The 12,849-nt window shown below is 42.1% G+C and overlaps 1 protein-coding gene across 1 annotated transcript; it reads left to right on the top strand.

Moving 5' to 3' along the window:
- The first annotated feature begins 3,014 nt into the window (after positions 1 to 3,014).
- Positions 3,015 to 8,427, top strand: LOC125287508 (fish-egg lectin-like). The gene is made up of 5 exons (XM_048233380.1): positions 3,015 to 3,123; positions 5,934 to 6,161; positions 7,390 to 7,595; positions 7,684 to 7,811; positions 7,950 to 8,427. The coding sequence occupies exons 1-5, from the start codon at positions 3,063 to 3,065 to the stop codon at positions 8,092 to 8,094; spliced, it is 768 nt and encodes a 255-aa protein (XP_048089337.1). The 5' UTR covers positions 3,015 to 3,062; the 3' UTR covers positions 8,095 to 8,427.
- The last annotated feature ends 4,422 nt before the right edge of the window (positions 8,428 to 12,849 follow it).

The raw sequence follows: 12,849 nt of genomic DNA, 5'->3' as shown, positions 1-12,849 counted from the left end.
ATAAAACATTAACAATACTATGCTTAATATTAAAAGTTGCTAGCCTACCCACTCCGAAAAGTTACCCATTTTCACCCTGTCGGCGTTGTGTAGGCCTACTGTGTATCTTTTTTTTTTCTGGCCATGACTGATTGTAGGCCTATATCCTCCTCCGTCTCGCGCCCCATTTTATCCAACCAAATCAAACCGAAATTTCTTTTTTTTTTTTACTAGGCTACCCTCTCCAATCTGTTGCCTACCCGCCCTCACTCTCTTGGACATGCTTGCTGCGCACGGCCGGTCGTTGTTGGGTGATGCTGATAAGGTAAACTTTCGTTTCGCAGGTCTGCATTACAACCAATCAAATAAGCGCATGCCTGCCTCCGACGGCAGGATACAATCAAGATAACTAAAGAAAAATAGTAGGATTGCAGGAGTGGAACGTAGGTTTTATTGAAAGTGGAACTAGGGAATACTTCAAAAAAATAGAAGTGCCTTTGCACCAAAAAACGGGACATTTGGTGTCCCGGGAAAGATTATCCATTTTCCGGGACAGACATTAAAAAAAGAGAACAATCCTGGGAAAACCAGAACGTGTGGTAACCCTATCGCTGAGGGACATCCGGGCCTAACACAGTCTTGATAGGTTGTGCGGAGGGAGGCTAGGGGACTACACTGATCACCTGAGACTACTCTAATTTTTACACCCATACTCTCTGTTCTGTTCTATTTTTTATCCGATTAGCCTACTCGATTAATTGATGAAATAATTGCTAGTATACTCAATTCCAAAAAGAATCGATAGCTGCAGCCCTGACAAAAGGACCCTGAACAAACTGATCAACATCTTGGACAATGAGTGTCACCCACTCCACAGCACTATTGTTAAGCAGAAGAGCCTGATCAGCTGGAGACTTCGTTCACTGCCTTGCACAACAGACAGACTGAGGAAGTCATTTGTCCCCAGGGCCATTGAACTGTTCAATGCTTCACTTATACTTTTCTGCACAGTCTGTCTGCCTCTTCACCCCCTCCATGTTTGGATACGGTCTGTCCACTAGCCACTTTTTACCATTGTCTTTCTGCCTTACTGTTTGCGTGCTATATTAGCACATTAGCACATATGCATAACCCCTCCCTCCATGCCACAGCCGAACTGTGGCCACACCTTTTCACCTATACCTTTCTTAAAATAGTTATAGATATTGATATAGACTATTCTTGCACTGTTGGACTTACTCATTTGCACTATCACCATGACACTCACTCACACAGAGCACCTTACCTTACCTTACTATGCACAGAGGCTCAATCCCTACCTCAGTCATTGCAAGCGCCTCTAGATTGATTAATCACCACTATGTGGATACTGTTTTTAGAATTGATTTAGATTAAGTGTTAGTTATAATATATATTTAGTATATGCTTTATCTTCTACTGTCCTTATTGCTTAGTTGTGTTTTTATATTATATACTTTTAATTACTTTTTCTGCTGTTAGTGAATGTGTGTGTGTGTTGTCTGTATGCTACTGAGACCTTGAATTTCCCCTGGGGATCAATAAAGTATCTATCTATCTATCTATCTATCTATCTATCTAGTTTGTACTTCCTCAGAAAGGTCTAGTTCAGAGGTGGGCAACTAATTTCCCCAAGGGGCCACATTGAGGAGGGCCGGACCCAAAATACCAGCTCAAGTCTGTTCAATTCTATTCTGTTCTTGTATAACATTAAGTAAATCATATGGTTTTGTTTACTAGTCGTAAGAACAGATGAAAATGTGAGAGAGACAAAGGAAAAACAGCAATATTTAATCTATGTCCAGTATTTAATCCTCATTCTCGAAAATGATTTTTTGACATTGACATTTTTTTCAGTTTTCAAAGACTGATATAAAAAAGTAGGCCTACTACAATATCTATATAATTAGGCTAGGTCATGAAAATGTGAAGGAGTCAGTACATCCGATAGGCCTGTGCCACCATTTCATCAACACTCAGCAATATTTCATCATTAAATCATTACCATCATTAAATTAACTCTATGCAGAATTAGACTACGAAAATGTGGAGCAGACAATAGTAGGCTGTCAATCAACATGCACAAAGAAAACTATTTTAAAAATGTAGGCTATGTTTTTGCTTAACTTTATGCACATAACTGTGATTGGTCAACTCGCTCTGTGTGTTGAGCCGGCTGCTTCAAGCAACCTGTGGGTAGTAGCATCATACTAGTTCGCTAACATACGCTTTGCAAATAAACTCAGACATATTTTGGTTACAATTACGGGGTTATTTGATTGTAAACTGTCTATCTGCCAGTAACGTTTTGAAATGAACACTTCGTATCGCCAACGAGCAGCAGTAGGAGTTCATTCTAACAACCTGGTGAGCGACGCAGACATAAGAGACACACAACTTTGAAAGGTTTACGTCGACGTAAAGGCAACTGCATTGTGTCGACGCAGAAGCATACATTCTATTCACCAGCACATCAGTAAGGGTGTTTACGTCGTATGCATCCACGCACAAATGTATGGGCGTACAAATAGCAGTCGCTTTCAAAATAAAAACAACGATATTGACTTGCATGCATTATCTCTATGCTAGGCTCTTGACTATTGTTCTTTCACGGACCTTACGCGGGCCGGTCAGGGAAAGCCCACGGGCCGTTTGTTGCCCATGTATGGTCTAGTTATATGGCAACACTGCTTGGCAGGCTGGCACACACTTGAATTCCGGCCAGAGAATTATGGGTCAGGGCCGCATCAAGTTTTGCATTTCCTCAGATAGGCAGTCTAGTTTTTGCACTGCTGGCAGTGTTGCCAAATTGGGCAATTTAGCCAACGATTGCCCCACTCTACCCCTTGCACAATCTACCCCTTGACTAACACAGTGACTCACCTCAATCAATAGCTTTATTTGGCATGATGGATAGCAAACAAATAGTTGTAGAAGAAAATCATGCACATCTCCAGTTCTGACTAATCGCTGTGATTTTGCCATCCAACGTGGTCTGGTCACGTGTCTGCAATCAATAAAAGACTGTCCATGAACATGTCTAGTTACCGCACAACAACTCAACGATGTCTCTTCGCATCGCAACAATTCTCTTCGCCCTGCACTGCCTGTTGACTGCATGCAATGGTAAATTAATTTCACTATCTGTTGACTTAATCTGTGGTTAGGCCTAAATTAATCTGTTTCTCCGGGGTTTCCGCGGGTCATTAAAAAGCATGAAAAGTAATTAAATAGATTTTGTGAAAATTCAGGCATGAAATGGCATGAAAAAGCATGAACTTCGATGTTCAGAGGCATTAGGGCTGTAACGATATGAGATTCGAAACCGAAATCACGACAGCAGGGGCGTCGCTATAGGCTATTTAAAACATTCGGGGCTAGAGCCCAGAAGTTAGAGACCTTTTTGTCCGGGCGTTCGGTGGTTTCTCCCCTGAGAGATTTTGAAAATCGGGCTGATGAACATGCAATTTGAACCAACTTTGAGAATGAAAAGGAAGGCCAATTGATGTTTATTGACCGTGTAAGGAGAACGTCTCTTCTGCCAAAGTGCACCACATACAACACCCAAAATATGACATTAAAATAGCCTGTAGAATAAACATCGTCATGCACCTCTGTCAAGTGCACAGGTGTGAGCGTTCGTCTCGGGGTAAACATTTGGACGTCATCCCCTTAAATTAATGGGCTATGGGTGCCTTGAAAGCAATGCATTTGTGTAGGCTATCACGAACTTTTTCCCAAAAGAAAAAGTTCCATTCTGTCAAAATCAAGCCCAACATGCATTGCTTGGAAGCCCCCTCAAACGAGGTCAGATTTAACATATTTACAGCGCATGTGATTCAATAGTAAATCACGATATATGGAAACTGAGCTGATCGAAATGTCCTCCTGGGTTGCGGGAGATGATGACACACTGTGAGTTTCCACTTCTTGTCCCTGCTCTGCCCTTTTTTTTTCTCTAAAGAAACTTCTAATATCCATTTGTCTTTCTGTACGCTTATTTCGCTAAGGCTAGTTAGTAGAAGCACGAAACAGCAATGGGTAATAGCCTAGAGGAGAATTGAAATTGTAACATTTTGCAACAAATGATTCTAAACCTGCCCAGATCACGTCAGATTTTCTTGCGCTGCTGTTAATGCACACAATGGACACAAACACAAAAGTCTCTTCTACGGGGCTATTTATTTCATTCACGATTAGAGTTTTTGTTGTTGTTGTTGTTGACGGCCCATAGATCCGGGGCTATCCCCAGAGGATCCTAGCCTGGCTAGCGCCACCACTTCTCAATGAGACGTGGTCTGGGAACCAAACGTTCATTTTCTCGTATTTGAAAAAAACGCTCAGATCCGTTTATTGGGTGCCACGGATGTCTATCAAATGCGTCTGTGCATAGCTCATCATCGTCTTGCTTTCCCCCCTGTTCTGTGATTGGTTCCCTGGTCTTCTGTTCTGTGATTGGTTCCCTGAAAATTTGTTCCACGGTCTCCAGGCTGCCTTAGCAGCGTGAATCAAATCGCGCGCAAGGCAGCATGGGAACACCCAGGCTAAGAGGATCCGGGGCTATAGCCCCGAATGCCCAGGTCTAACGACGCCACTGCACTACAGTCATATCCATGATAGGCTGCCGCTAACCTGACTCTCTCCAGATGAATTTCGTTCCGCCTAGCTCCACTCATCCATCTGGGATCAATCCATTGAAGTGTTGCTTCAGAAGGCTGGGCCTAATCAAAAAATGCTTGCATATGATTGGATAAGCCACTTGTCCGTCATCTATTGACGTGCTACTTCAACCACTCACATCGAAGCCAACCCGTGACGCTGATAACAGTCTCACAGGCGCTTCTACGCTATGTCACATCTATGAAACTCCCGCCCTGCGTCCTGATTGGTTCTACCATAAAATCTGGTGCAGAAAATCACTCTCAACGGAAGAGGTCCCAGATGGATGTGAGTGAAGCTAGGCAGAGCTAAGCCACTGTCGTGGTGTTAAAAGACAGAACCCTGACACACCCTTTCTAATAACGCAGTGCTTTGCAGCTTGCGCGGCTGTATAGGAAACACACATCTTCCGCTTTACTTACCGGTAGCCTACGTTGTTCAAAAATAAATAAATTAATTAATTAATAATAATTTCATACCTCTCGTTGCTTTCATTGTAGACTATGTGTTCAACTTTACCAAACATAGAAGTAAACCCCCTCTCCTTGAAACTTAAACACACATGGGGAAACTGAACAGTCCAATCAGTAGCCTATGATGGGCTAAGCTAGCCAGCTATGCTATTTTGTTTACAATATTTCCAGGCTTCAACCAGACAGCTGAATGAATTAAAGAGGTAGAGTTGTAATAAAAAGTAGTAGCCTAGGCTATAGGCTAATCTGCATAAAGTGTGCTGTCTTAAATATCAGATATTCAGTAAAAAGGATATAAAATACAGATATAATAGCCTAGCCTACCCCCGAGGTCGAGGTTTGTATCGAACCTTGGGTCAAAAATCGTGATGACTAACCGAATCGTGAGGTTGGTGTATCATTACAGCCCTAAAAATTATGTAAACTTGAGGGAATAAAAACATTGTTTTTCACAATTTATATTGATTATATAAACATCTAAATCAAATTTTGATCGGAAGTAGCGTAATGGTTGACAGGCAGAACCTTTTAATTGGCTGTTTTTATTTTTTTTTACGGCTGGTGCACAAAGTCGCGACACCGGATGCAATGCAACACGCTGTGAGTTTATCTGCAGTTGGGCGTGAAATTAGTTTAAAGTGGCATGAAAAACGGCATGAAAAAGCATGGAATGAGATTTCCTGATACCTGCAGAAACCCTGTTCTCAATCCCGTGCACCTTTTCAATTTTTCCCTGTTGTGCCCACCTGACTCACCTCCACCTGACTACCCACCCTTAACTGTTTTTATTTTGTTTTCTTGCAGCATATACTTGTGAAGTTATCCCTGGTAGCCTAGTGCAGATTGACGTAGGTAATGGACAGGTGGTGGGAGTGAACAAAGATGACAATATCTACACACTGTATGGATCGACATGGACACAAATCAATGGCAAACTGAAACACGTCACCGTGGGCCAAGCAGGAACCTGGGGAGTCAACAGTGCTGACAACATCTTCAAACTGGCTGCAGGTAGCTGGGTTCAAGTACCTGGTAAGATAAACTTCACCACTGATAACAAATATATATATATATATATATATATGGTTTTGTTTCACTAATTCACCGATTGGGTTAAATGCAGAGACCGAATTTCCCTCACGGGATCAAAAAAGTATATATACTTATATATGTACAGCAACACGGTCACGGTCTTGTTGTAATTAGAATGTTGCTGTACATATATAAGTATAAGTATATATACTTTTTTGATCCTGTGAGGGAAATTCGGTCTCTGCATTTAACCCAATCGGTGAATTAGTGAAACACAAACAGCACACAGTGTACACACAGTGAGGTGAAGCACACACTAATCCCGGCGCAGTGAGCTGCCTGCTACAACGGCGGCGCTCGGGGAGCAGTGAGGGGTTAGGTGCCTTGCTCAATGGCACTTCAGCCGCGGCCCACTGGTCGGGGCTCGAACCGGCAACCCTCCGGTTCCAAGTCCAGAGTGCTAACCAGTGGGCCACGGCTGCCCCTAATATTGTCGCTGTATGTCCAAATTAATTTGTTTTCAGGAAATTGAAAAAAACCTTGTCATTTCTAAATGATTCAACATTGTGTTGTCAAAGGTCGCATGACGACTTAACATATCATATACTTACAAGTTTTATTATTTTAACAAATTTTTTCCAAAATTCCATTTAAATGGATTTACGAGGATTTTTACGTTTTGATGGGGGTAGTGTTTATGTGTGTTTGGGGGGAGGGTGTACCCGTGTGTGTGTGTGTGTGTGTGTGTGGGGGGGGTAATGGAGCTAATAGTGGTGTGTGGGGGTGTTGGTGTGTGTGTGTGTGGGGGGGGTAATAGGGTGTGTGGGGAAGAGTGGTGTACCTGTGTGTGGGGAGGGGATATGTTGTTGGTGTGGAGGAAGGGAGGAGGTGTGTGGGTATGGTGTGTGTGTTTGGGAGGTATGGTGTGTGAGTGGGTGTGTGTGTGTGGGGGGGGTAATGGTGTGTGTGAGGGGGGTTTCGGTGTAATGGTGTGAGGGGGGTGTACCTGTATATGTGGGTGGGGGGCAATTGGCAAGAGAGAGAGAAACAAATATATAAATATTAAATAAATAAATAGATAATAAATAAAAAATAAAATAAATAATGGAGTGGAATGGAAATTTCTACGTGAACCCAAACTTTTGACTGGTAGTGTACAATAGCATTGTTTGATTCAAATCATTGGGATTCAAATCCCATACACCTGTGTTTTGTTATTATGGACCAGGGCTCTTGAAGCAGATTGATGCTGGTGGAGACCAGTTTGTTGCAGGATGCAATCATGATGATGTCCCCTTCTGTCTTACTGTCGGCTACATTGGAGAAAACAATCCTGTAAGCTGGGCCAGCCTTCCTGGCAAATTAAAGTACTACAGCTGTGGCCCCTATAGCTGCTGGGGTATTAACAGTCAGGATCACATCTTTATGAGAAAGGTAAGGCTGATCATTTTGGGGAATGATCACTAAGCAAAATAAAAAAAATGAATTGATTTTTCTCAACCGCCTTCATTGGATACTATAGGGGGTGGATTCCCTTCATTGTCAGGGAGTCGGTGACTGGCAGACTATTGCAGGATCCTTGTCTATGATAGAGGTGGGAGGTGATGGCTCTGTCTATGGAGTGAATTCTGCAGGAAACGTGTTCCGCAGGTTTGTCTTTACGAGTTTGTCTGTATGGAGGGTCCTTTTTTAAGGCCACAAAGTATTTTTTTTTATAATTCCACAATTATGTTAAATTATTTCCCCTCAACTCTAAAATATTTCATCATCTGGTGAAATCCATTGCAGGGATTCCACATCTCCCTGTAAACCTGAGGGTGACGGGTGGACCCAAATTAATATCCACTACGGTCAAGTGAAGCATGTGTCCTACGATATGGGTCATCTCTGGATCATCCTGAAGGATGACACCATCTACAACTGCAAAGTCTGAGCACTGCTCTTCGACAGAGGCAGCCCTGCAGCTTCATGACTATATTCATTACTGCAGTGCTTAAAATGTTTCATTGCTGCTTTTCATCTGCTTACAATTTAAACAGTAATACTCATGCTGTGCTTCTGTCAAATTATCCAGTTGATTTTTAAAAACACATCTATTGTCTAGATTGAAAACACAGTGTGCACAGTCTAGAATTTCCTGAAGTGGTGCTTCCTTTGGGTGGTTGTATGTTACGTTGTCTTTTCCAGCACTCTTTAAAAAAACAATGAATACTATCTGTCCTCTTGTGATTTTGGTGATCAATAAAGCATATCATACTAAAAATGACATTTCACTTCGAGCCATACCTCATAATACATTATTGGAACATGGGAATACACAGTTGGCTCATACAGTGTAGGAGCCATATTAATATTTCAGTTTCAGTTACTGTATATATAATTAGTTATTCATTGTATTTCTCTTCAATAACATTTTGATTGAGAACAGTTTAATGCTTTTTGAGTATGTAAGGCCTCTATAGGTCATGGGGGCAAAATGATAATGGTGTGTCAAGCCAAGGCCAGAGAAAGGTTCCGGTGCTTGCGCATAGGCTACTATCATTGACCGTGAACAGCGTGGGCCAGACTGAACGAACTCAACTCAAACAAACAATAGAGCCAACAGTGTACAATGTTTTAAGTTCTTTTTCATTTGTAAAGCAAATCAATTTCATCAGTTTATTCTACGTTTCCCAGACAAAAAAACAGTCACGGAACATTCAACAATTGTCAATGGGACAAACAGACAAACATCTCAGTTTTGCCACTATACAGTAATGTGAATATCAAATCGTGCATTCGCATTCAGTGTGCTACCATCGGCTTAACGTGAGTTCTAAGCGTCTTTGTATGCTTATATCTGATTTCACTCGACTGTGAATGCATGTATATATGTTGTAAGACATGTAAAATAAATGAATGACACTGGCACTACGCACAAAGTAATGTAGCCTAAACTTACACTGCACTTTCCTAATAAAGTTCTCTCGCGTCACTGACAGTAGCTAGAATGCATAAAAAAACACCGGGAAAAACAGTGTTCAGTCCACCAAGTCATAAGCTATCGGCGCTGCGCAGCATCAGTTGTGATATTTATCTTAACGGACTGTAATCGTAGGTAATGTCATGTATGAAAACTAGTATTGTTAGGCAATACTATAAGTGCAAGTCCAGGGCAGCGGAGGTGTGGCGATGACATCATCGATATGCAAGGAGGATGTGCGGTTTCGCTGTCTAAACGAACGCAAACGGGCTACGGTTTCAGATTTCTCCACTCTGGGACCAGGTTTCAGAAAAGTACGGTTTCGGGCAGTGCGTTTACAGGATTCGTTTGGACGCTCGGCCAAGACGAAGCAAAACCTCTGCGTTTAACCTAAAAAGCGTCTCCGTGTGGACAGGCCCTAAGAAAGACAGCACTGCTACAGTAAAGTGTTCCCCTTTGTTATAATAGTTTGGTTTCGTGATGTAGCTAAGCGGCTTATGGCCAAGTATGTGACTCAGCTAATGTTATAGGCTATAGCCTACAATTTTCCCTCTTAAAGACAAGCTGGTGTAGCCTATTAGCCTACTATTAAAATGCATCGACAGTAGGCTACGTGTAGGCTGTCCCATGATTTCATGCACATAAGTGAAAAGTGCCTCGCACCTGTCAAGTTTGCACAGGGCCTCGCACCCCCTTGACAGCGGGAGAAAAAGTTAAAATAGTACGTGATAAACCTGGAAAAATAGGGTATGTTTCGGTCCTGGTGATTTTTTGTGAAATTCCGATGCATTTATTTGACATCGCTGTTATCGCTTTGCGCCGTTAAAGGGAATGACAGATGTCATTCTCATTGGTTTAAATGATGTTATGCCCCAAACACACCCATGACTGATTTAAAAAACCTAGGAACACCTTGTTGCGCCATGCGCTCGACGTTTGATAACAAAAACCCTCCCACTGGACATCCTACTAAATTTGAATTTAAGCGTTTGACGAGTGACGATGCGCTTTTGATTGTCATGATGGGGCCCACAAACTTAAATGTAAACTCAACAAGTTAGATTGTCAATCAGATAAAACAATTCATCAAATATAAAGAAAATAACAAAAAAAAGGAGAGAGTGAGAGAGAGAAAAGAAAGGCCAAAGAGAGCAAGGCCTCCTCCAGAAGAGTCAGGCTGGGCAGAGCCTAGTCAAAGACAAGAGGCAGAATAGAAGAAAAGTTGGAATAATCTGTGTCCTTATATCTAAAACAACAAATTAACATGTAGATGGCATGCATCTGGAATCACCAGGGAATCTCTGTTATCTGAAAAATAACCCATACAGAAACTTCATATGCATTAACTTTTCTGTTCTGCAACTGACAATACTGTATTTCTCGCATGGAGACTTTTAAAACTGAAATCAGGCACGAGCAAATTATAATTTCTCCTTTGACAAATAGAGTTAGACTTCAGGTATTTTCCTGTGGTCCAGGAGAGGCTTGGGACCGAGTTAGGCCCTCAACAGGGTGACGAGAACCGAGACCAAATGGCAGCTGAAACCAAAGACTTTCTAGTTCACTGTATGTATAAACAGGGTTGCTGTTGATTACAAAAGCTTTTGTCAACATGTGACCTTTCCACTATATCCAAATTGCTAACCTTACATTGGCAAGAAACATTTTAGGTGGGTTTGTGTATAGGCACTGGACACACACTGATTTTCCATGGAAAATGTTGGTGATATATGTAAGGGATAATGCCCGACGAGGTGTCCATTATCTGAAATAAATGGACGACGCGAGGCGGAACCGTCCATTATCCCGATCCATGGTCACTTAAGCAATTATTAATACTAAATGGAGGATTTATTTCTGATAATGGACGATCGAAGGGCATTATCCCGTTTAGGAGTGAATAACTGTTCTTGTGGTACTACCACCTTACAAGCCCCATACTGAGCCATGCATATTTAGGTCATAATTCATATGCAACAACATATTTAATAACTATTAATAAGGGGTAATGAGGAGCAGGGGAAATTCTTAATTAAGGGTCTAGTAAGGGTAGAATAAGGTCTTGAAGAATAAGGTATTAATTAGTGACTTAATTTAACATAAATAAAAAGGATGACTGCAAATCCACTAGTTCCATCTGAAACATTCTTTCATCAACACAACATACCTTTTGTGTTTTTACATACAATTATGCATCAGGTGCAAGACAGAAAGGGTCACGAGCAAACAGCAGTATCTCATTGGGGATGCTGAAATTTTGAAATCTTTGTGTAAAGTTCACAGTGAGTCATAGCCGTGGGAAGTGGGGGTGCTGCACCCCCTGCAGGAAAGCACGCGTATTTATGTCATACCACTCACGTTCACAAAAAAAAGCAGCTCTCCGTCTCCTTGTCTATTATACACTAAAAAAAATTACATTAAACCTGGGAGATCTAAACAAAAACAAAACAAATTAACAAAACAAATCTGAGGGAAATATCCTATGACGCTAAGCTTTATGGTAGCCTACGACAAATACGTCATATTAAGTAGCCAAATATTACAGTTATGCTAGGTAGCCTATGTATGTCAGTGAGATATGGCACAGAAAATAATTTCCGATTTTTTTCAAAAGTAGGCCTACTGAACAAAACCCAACACAGATCACCACACCTCCGCTGTCTGTGTCAAGTCCGGATGAGTATTTTGGTAATGTTGTTGTTGATGATGTTGAAGGTGAGAGACAGAGACCTCAAGAGCCTACCTTAGTTCCACCGATCGCTGCTGCTAGCAGGCTACCTGGCACTGTAACAGTGCCTTTTCAGCTCGTCAGCTCCAAGTTCCCTGGTCGCCGTTTTGGGACAGAAACATTTTGTAGATCATTCACGCCGGACTGGTTCAACAGGTGGAAATGGCTTCATTATGACACTGAGACTGATCAAGTTTTTTGTTTTCCGTGTTTGAATGCTAGAGAGAAAAGGTTAATACCAGAGGACACTTTCAGGGCAGACAACCCATTCCTAAATGGGTTTGGAAATTGGCGTAAAGCCCCCGCCAAATCAAAACGAAAAATCAAAACTACACAACGAATCGATTCAGAGGATCGCTGCCTTGGAGAACGTGGCCAATTAATGCCCTACTGTCCGATGCGATTTCCAGCAGACAGGCAACTGCACGACATGTTCTGGAGCTGCTGTTCAGGACCATTCGGTTCTTTGGCAGTAAGGGGGTTCCCTTCAGAGGTGACACTACTAGGGATGGGAACCTCTACGAAATGATGTTGGAACACACATATGACCAACCGAAAGAGCAAAAATGGATAAAGGATAGGGATAACTGGATGTCCAACACCATACAAAATGAGATCATTCAGCAGTTTGCCCATGCTGTACAGAGGGACATAGTCTCGCATTCATCCGAGTCCACCTTCTATGGATTAATGGCTGACGGCACTACCGATGTGAGCACAACAGAGCAGTTTTCATGCAGTATACAGTTTGTTGACAATAGCCTTCAATCGCACTGTGTGTTTTTGGGGTTTTATAACGCCCACGACACCACCGGGCAAACTCTTTTTTCCTGCATTGTGGATGTGTTTTTAAGGCTGAACATTACGATGGAGCGCCTTGTCGCATACTGTTTTGATGGCGCCAGTAATATGTCGGGGTGCTTCTCTGGAGTCCAGGCCCGACTGAAAGAGCTGTGCCCTCAGTCCATGTATGTGCATTGTAGCAATCATGCACTTGA

The sequence above is a fragment of the Alosa alosa genome, chromosome 22, assembly GCF_017589495.1.
Source record: "Alosa alosa isolate M-15738 ecotype Scorff River chromosome 22, AALO_Geno_1.1, whole genome shotgun sequence".
NCBI lineage: Eukaryota > Metazoa > Chordata > Actinopteri > Clupeiformes > Clupeidae > Alosa > Alosa alosa.
The sequence above is the reverse complement of the archived record's forward strand: the minus strand, read 5'-3'. Positions and strand labels throughout refer to the sequence as shown.